General features: G+C 37.3%; 1 protein-coding gene across 1 annotated transcript in view; it reads right to left on the reverse strand.

The window, feature by feature from the left end:
- Positions 1-8,542, reverse strand: part of WDR64 (WD repeat domain 64) — a 105,234-nt gene that overhangs the window by 92,024 nt on the left and 4,668 nt on the right. The window contains 1 exon segment of the mRNA XM_042440396.1: positions 1,630-1,732. Coding sequence (XP_042296330.1) covers positions 1,630-1,672 — 43 coding nt within the window. The 5' untranslated portion in view covers positions 1,673-1,732.

Consider the following 8,542-nt stretch of genomic DNA (forward strand, 5'->3'; position numbering starts at 1 on the left):
TTCATTTATCTATTTCTATTTTTATTACTTGTAATCTAAACTATAGAATGGTGTAGAGTACTTGTATGTGTGTTAAGCATTTTGATGGTTGAAACTAACAAAAAATAAATAAAAATAAAATGTAATTGTTTTAAAATATATTTTTTAAACAATTAATTTTAAATAATTGTTTTGTAATTTTTTAAAATTATTTTTACGTGTTCTTTAAAAACATTTCATGTTATCAAATTTTCACTTTAGCCACATGAAACTATGTACATGTAAATATATTTAGGCTGTGCCTATGATATATAACATTGCAATTTAAAGTTATAACTGTAATACTGCTAGTTGCGTATGCCACAACTATTGCCATTACATTCAGTAATATACAGGAATTACAGTTTATGAGCAATATTAGTACAAAAACATTACTAACCATTCTATATAGTGTGGTATGGGAGGTGACACCAACTCTAATGATGCCACTGACTTTAATGACTTAAATAGTTCAGGACCATATTATCTGAAGGTTGCTCTCTGATTCATCAGCAAGTACTATGACACGGGTGACTATCAGGAATAGGGCTTTATCAATAGTGGCCCACACCTTTAGAGCTTTCTCTGACACACATGGCCTCCTTGGTGCTAGTTTGATAAAAGAATCTTAACAACACATTTATTTCAGTCTGCATTTACTATGCCACAAGGAACTTTCAGCTGGTGCTGGACTATTGCTGATTTTGAAAACATTTTTACTGTTCAAATTGCAAAGGAATTCCCTTGTCCTCAATGAGAAAGGCAATATACTTTGAAAGGTGTATGAAAGGCCTTCTGAATAAACAACATCTTGGTAATGTCTGGTAGATATACTGTAGTTCAAAAAATAACTTTTCTGAGTAGTGCATTAGATGCATTAGGGCCAGACAAAATGCCACAATTGAAGAGTGTTTGAAAACCTGTAAGCTTACACTATTTTATGTCATTTCGCTCCCTCCTACTGCCCAAAGGTTGATTTTCTTTAAGCTAAATATTAAATTTAAAGACTTAACATAGCCCTATAAGGAACAGTCACTACTGTTCAGCTTCATTTCCGCTTTGTTTTCTCAAATGATAGGGCTCTTCACTACAGATGATCATAGAAGAAGAAAAGGTTAACTCAAAGTTGCAATCACTTAAAAATGTGATTAAAAATACACCAAAATTAAAGACACCAAATGTTAAAGATATCTGGTTTCATGAAGTAAGGAACTGGCAAAACCACCTCTAAGCATTCTTGGCCTTTTTACCCTACGAAATTAATGGAGTCCCCATAAGTCAACAGGTCCCTAGAAGGCACACACACACAAGAATCCTAAATAAATCTATACTAAATTCAGTAGGTTTCAGGTAAGGAAGCCAAAATGAAGCATGTCATACATACCACCATGTGTAGGGAAAATGTAGATTTGAACTAGATAGCAATAAAGTAGGAACAAAGAAAATATATCCTTTGAAGCAGATGGCATTGTGAGAAAGATGCTTAAGAAAAGTAATTCCTTAAATAAATAATTCTGCTGATACTGATGACCTGTGAAGTGTTCCTTACCCTGACACTCTTCATTATAGGTGAAAAATAAATATCTCAATAAATAAAAATAAGGATCCCACCTGCTTTTGTGATCCGCTGCTTTTTGGAAACCAAAAAAACCATATTTTCTTCATCAAGTTGAGCAGCAAGAGCATCACCCTCCAGTATATAGTATCCAAAGATCTAAGGAAGTCAAAGAAGACAGAGGATAATACAACTATATGTTGGAAATAAGCATATATATGTATACACACACATTCCTTCCTCTACCCTTCGTTCTCTCTCTCCCTTTGCACCTATTTGACAGTTTCTAGCACCAGCTACTGATAGCACACCATGAGGCTTGACACTTTGCATAAGCATTTTTACAACTCTTCCCACCCTTGCAAGATAACAAATAGCAACATTTTCATAACCCAAGAAATGCCTTGAAGCATAATATTTAATGAGCTGATTTAGACACTTGATTTCAACACTCCAAACTTTCCTTTATGGCTAAACCGAACAACCAGTACTTTAAAAGTTTAGAAAAGACAATTTAAAAATAAAAAAATAAAAAAAAATACGGATAGAAACTTCACTTACTGTCTTGAGTAATACATATTAACTGTAGAAACTACATATATTTGTTATCTCTGTCAGTCATGACCCAATCCATTTCCCAGGGGGTTAAATGTAACATTTTAGACCCACAACCAGTGATGAGGATGGTTATCTTGAGATATAGTAGTTTGCCTGAGGTCACCATCAAATGAGCTTTGCAGGTTTACAGTATTGTTCCATTCACCCACAATTTGTTGTTAACCACCTTTGTGTCAGTCCTGACTCATGCCGACTTTGTGGATGAGACATCCCCAAGGCTGCTCTGTTTAGGTCCTGGTATGGACCTAGTATGGAAACTCAATACTATTCTGATTTCATCATTATCTATGTTGAATTTATGTAGATCCTCAGTAGAATCTACATAAATTATTTTTGTTTTATTTATATTCAGCAGTAATCCTGCCTTTGATTTTTCTTCCTAGATCTCTCTTAGTAGCTGTTCCAGGTCTGTGATGTTTTATGCTAGTAATATGTGTCATCTGCATATCTTAGATTGTTGATATTCCTTCTTTTGTCTTCACCCCTCCTTCTTATTTGTCTAAGCTTAGTCTTCATATAATATTTTCTGCATACAAGTTGACCAGATAGGGTGAAAGGATGAAGCCTTGCCTGACCCTTTTGCCAATTGGGAACCATTCTGTTTCTCCATATTCTGTTCTAACAGTAGCCTCTTGTCCTGAGTACAGATTCCTCATCAGGACTATCAGATATGTCGGCATCGCCATGCATTTAAGGGAATTCCATAGCCTTTCATGATCTATGCAGTCAAAGGCTTTGTTATAGTCTATAAAACACATGTTGATTTCCTTTTGGAATTCTTGGTGTGCTCTGTTTGCCATCGTATGTTTGCTATGTGGTCCTTAGTGCCTACAATACCACTCAGCACATAGGACAGATAAATAACTAGATATGAATTGAGCACTTGACACTACATCCACACATAGCCATTCCTTCCCATGTTGGTATATTGTTTTCCAGGTTTGTACTCCAATTTTTAAAGTTCAGGAAGGGGCTCTAAATTCCACCAGCAGATCACTTTTGCCCTAAGAAATGTAAAGCTTTAACTTTTGATTATAGGGTTGTATATTTAAAATGTTATTCCTTTTGTTGTGGAAAGTTTTCATAGAGCTACTGCAGCACAGTAAAGTGATAACTTTTAAACATTTTTAATACAGCAAAGGGGGAATGCCGAAACCCTATGGGTTTTTCCTTTTTGGGGCCCCCTTTGCTTGTACACTCAGTCAGTTGCCATGCACATCAATAGCCTCCCTTCCACATTCTTTATGCTTAAGAGTGTTTAGGAAATGTCTCAGTCTCTCCTGTAAAACCTTGAGCATGAACAAGTGTAGATGTTTTATACTGTTATGAGCATAACAAAATCAGAACCACACATCCCCTACCTAGACTATAAAGTAACTGTTTCAAAATGTAATTGTAATGCTCTTATAATTTTCCCAGGAAAAAGGAAATTATTTCATGGCAATAAACAAACACTGAGAACCAAATACGCACCTCTTACTAGCAGAAACCATTCCCTCCTATCCTTTAACAGGAAAAAGCAGTCAAGGATATTGTATGAGAAAATGATGGCCATTTTCCTGATAATGTGATCCAACCAATTTGCCACATAAGGGACAGAGGCATGGGTTGTAAAAAGGCCATTCCAGAAAACAGTACAAGATTACCTTGCAAATTAGAGGTAATTTTAACTAAATACTTAAGCACCTAAAATTTAGATAGAATCAAGAAAGTTACCATTGCTACATAACACCCTTACACTAGAAAATTTAATCATGAACATTTATAAGTCACTTACAGATGAACATTTAACAGGGCAGTAGGGGGCAAAACTGAAAAGCTACATTCTTGTTGGCCCATAAAAAGCACATGAAATGTACATAAACTGTAGGATGATTCCAAAATGTGGTCTGAAGCACTATTCAAATGAGAGACAATGAGGAGCCCTGGTGGCGCAGTGGTTAAATGCCTGTACTGCAGCCATTCACTCGAAACCACAAGGTTGCGAGTTCAAGACCAGCAAAAGGGCCCAAGCTCGACTCAGGCTTGCATCCTTCCGAGGTGGCTAAAATGAGGACCCAAACTGTTGGGGGCAAATTAGCTTACTTGCTAATTAGCTTACTTGATGTTCACCGCTATGATCTTTGGAATAGCGGTATATAAATAAAACAAATTATTATTAATTATTATTAAAAATGTCAGTGTCAAATATATCACAGATACAACAGAAAGAACGACATTTAAATGTCAAATATACTTTCTAGTCAGTGTACCTGTCCATATGATTTGCAGGCAAATGCAATGTAAAAAATTATTTATGACTTGCTCAGGAAATACAGCCTTTGCCCTGAGGAGTAAATTTAATTGGATTCAGCAGAAGCAAGTAACAATTTCTTAGCCAAATACCTTAATCTTAAGAGATTTAAAACCTTGCAGCTGAATTGACATCTTTGGTGTGGCATGCAGAGCAGAGCCATCTATTTTCTTTTTACTTGTGAAAAATCTTTACATTTGTCTCTCAAAAACTGGGAAATACTGTGTATAAGTCAAGGGCCATAGAATTTACAAAATTCCAGCAGGTGTAACTGTTTGTGCTCACATTAAAGGCTAAATGGATGAGAGAGTAGAGGGGGTCAGTACTACCTTCACCAGGAAATAGTTCATTTTTAAATAAGAGGTAAAGTATAGTATTTACATTAACCCATGAATATGGGGACTCAGTTTTTTGGAGTCAATTTTTGATGAAAATTTCTAGACTTATACATGAGTGTATACAGTATGTTTTGTTAATCAATATGGCTTGGGACTGCTTTGTTAGAGTTAGCAACCTTTTTGGTAACAAACTCTGGCAAACTCTGTGCTGGGGTGATGGCACATGTGCCCACAGAGAGGGCTCTGCGTGCCACCTCTGGCACGGGTGCCATAGGTTCGCCATCACTGCCTTAGAATCTGGAAATTGTCTTGTTCCAGTTATATCAAAAATTTACATTCTTCCATGTTATTACTGAGGAGACCAAAAACAAACAAACAAACAGCTTTCCAACAATAAAATATCAGGATTCCTAGCTCTCCATTACTGGGTTGTCTCACTGAATGCTCTTTTGGCCTTGATTTTAGCAAAGTTTGATTTCATGAATGATGTTTTATTTGATGTTTAATTTTTGCAAGAAGGTGTAACATATCTCTGAATTATTGTACCATGTATGTTATCATATAAACAAGCTTGCAGCCAGTTTGTGTGTGTGTGGGGGGGGAGAATGGGATTAGTGATATTTTCAATAAATAAATTAGCATATAAGAGTTTATTTCAGCCCTTCACTAAGTGCTGAAAGCTGAAGGAGCAGCAGTGATACTCACTGTTTGGAGGCAAGTTTCAACCAATTATTTTCTTCCTGCATAAGGAGAGGATGACTAGATAGCCCACAAGTGTCTGAAAAGTGCACTAAGCCTCCAGGGGCTGTTGCAGTTCATCATGATTGAAGTGGAGGGAGACTGTGGGATAAATTCATCAACTCATGCTGATGCATGTGAACATGGACACTGAGCTCAAACCACATATTCTCTTCAAATTATGAATGTATTAACATAGGGATCTAATGATTAAAACTAAATCTTTTATCTAGTGATTACATCAATGCTTCAGTGAGTTTCCTGCCTTTCAGATTAATAGGTGATGGTTATTTTAAAGTAAGTTAATTAATATAAAGCTTACTAATAATTTTAATGAACACATATAAATGTTAGATTGACTCTCTGTATGCTCTGGTGTAAAAACTCTATCTCCATTCTTTCCATGTTATTTCTCCCTCTGGCATCAAATTTTCTGTTAAGGAAGTAATGAACGGAAACACATCTACTATGTTAACTGTGATATACCTGTATAATGCATTATATATTAATATCAGTAATGAATAAAGTGAAGAAGTAATAGCAGTTTCTCTAGCCTTCTTGTTATTTGCACTCACTGAAAAAAAGGATTAGAAGAAAACATCTCCACATTTCTCCATCTTCTGAATACTTTTCATAGTTTTTATCAAAGTTTACATTATGGGTGGGAATCATGCACCAGATATTGGAGTGCATCTCCCAGAATTCCTCGTCACTGGCTTTACTGGCTAGAGCTGCTGTGACTTGCATCCCAACCACCTCTGGAAGAAAGCATGTTTCTCACTCCTGGCTTACAAGGAGAACTGGAGAGCGTTATTTTAAATTCTAGAGAAGACAAGAAGGATTTATAGACATATGAAGAATGATTTAAATACAGCTTTCAAAAGGTTAATGGTATAATATATGAAGCATTTAGCTATAGTCTAGTGATCTAGTTGGTGAAATGGGTTCTGTACTCAGTAGCACATTCATCTGAAGAGGACTATATGGACTTTAAATGCCAATTTAACCAATCATACCCTACCTCTAAGTGCTCATGATGTTCACTGCCGCAATAGTATAATACTTTAACATTAATTTCAGAGGTAACATATCAAATGGGAGCTGATGAACAGAGAACTTCAGACATAAAAGCTCATTTTTTTCAGAAGAGATCATAGCTCTTAGGTGACTTACTTGTGAATATTTAAAATTTATTAATTTATGAAAGTATCATTTAAAACTTAGGCAGAGCATGAATATTTACATTTTTATTCCTTGCAAGTCTTGTCAGGGGTTGGTCCCAAATGATCGCTGAGAGCAGGAGGAGTAAATTGCCAGTGGGACCACCAAAAGCATGTAGTCAGTTGAGAGAAAGCCAGGATCAGATCCCCAAATAAGCAACCAAAGGCGGGATACAGACAGCCCCTTTGGGGCAGCATGCACCCGCCCCTTTCCCCGACAGATCGGGGATCTGCCACTTTTCCAGGCCTCGGGGAAGTGGCAAAATGCCGCTTCCCCACGACGTGGAAAGGGATGTCCTTGGGGCTTAATGACCCAAGGACACCCCGACAGCGGCGGGGAAAGGGAGAAAGGGGCCACACCAGCGATACGGGTGGTGGAAGGAGCTCCGAAATGGAGCTCCTTTGGCGCCACTGAAAGGGTGCCACAAGTGCCCAACAGCGGCACCATGATGTGATGCCCGCACCGAGCCATTAGGACGTGGTGCATCCATCACATCAAAATGACAGCACCCATGTAGACAGGGTGCCGCCATTTTGACATACAGAGTACTTCCTAGGGTTGCGGGGCATCTGTAAAGGACGCCCCGAGGCAACCCTAGTATGTATCCAGGCTGGCGCTTTGCGCTGGTCTGAATATCACCAAAGATTGGAAGGGTCAGGGCAGTGACCCAAGGCAAGCAGGAGATCAAATTCTAAATTACCATCTCCTATTCTGAGGTTGTAGGACTGGGTACCATCATCCAGTAGTCATGCTGGATAGGAACGGGGAGGGGAGAATATGCCTTCTATAGCAGCTGAGGAATGACAGGTTGGTAAAGGCTTCTATGAAGCTAACAGGCCTAAATCAAATTGTTACGTCCAATTATGGTAGACCCACTGAATCAATTGAATTTATGTAAGTACTGACTTACCAAGTTCCAACTGATACAATGGGTCCAGCTGAGTATGAGCCTGTATGGGCCAGAATATTCCAGGAGCAGAACATGGCTGGATGCCTCGTTCTAACCTCAGAGCAAAGCAATGCACACAAGTGGTGCCGGACATCATCATCAACAACAACATCATTATTATTAGTGTTTGTTTATATAGCATCATAAATTTACATGGCACTTTACAGACATCATCAAGTCAACATTAAAACCTGACAATGGCTTATAATCTAAAAACCATAAAGTATAAAACTAAACAGTAATTAAGCAGATCATACAATTAAAATACAGAACAGTAAAAACAGATAATACAAATAATCAAATCTTAGTTATACAACAATATTAAAATATTATTTTTAATATTAACCATATTATTAATATAATACTGAAATTAACTTCCAAATGTTTCAGTGAACAAGAAAGTCTTTAATTTGGATTTAAAGCTAGCAAGAGAAAAGATACTCCGCAGATGTTTAGGAGGGTGGTTCCAGGACTTCACAGCAAGATACATTGTGGACAGCGGCCCCATGACAGAATAGAGGGTTCCAGATCTTTTGGAATGATCAAGAAGATAAAGTGAGTTTTTAAATAACAGTTTTAAGGTGGGTACACCTGGTGTTCAGTGATGAACTGGCCAGACATCATCCAGACAGTTCACATCAAAACTGGGGGTTGTTGGACAAATTGCCATGGTAATGGGGGTGGGGGGGTGGGGGAGGACATTTTATTTGGCCTATGCAGATAGGGACTGAGACTAATGGGATTATATCACCACAAGAGCAGATAATAATAATAATAATAATAATAATAATAATAATAATAATAATAATAAT

The sequence above is a fragment of the Sceloporus undulatus genome, chromosome 1 (assembly GCF_019175285.1).
Source record: "Sceloporus undulatus isolate JIND9_A2432 ecotype Alabama chromosome 1, SceUnd_v1.1, whole genome shotgun sequence".
Taxonomy (NCBI): Eukaryota; Metazoa; Chordata; class Lepidosauria; order Squamata; family Phrynosomatidae; genus Sceloporus; species Sceloporus undulatus.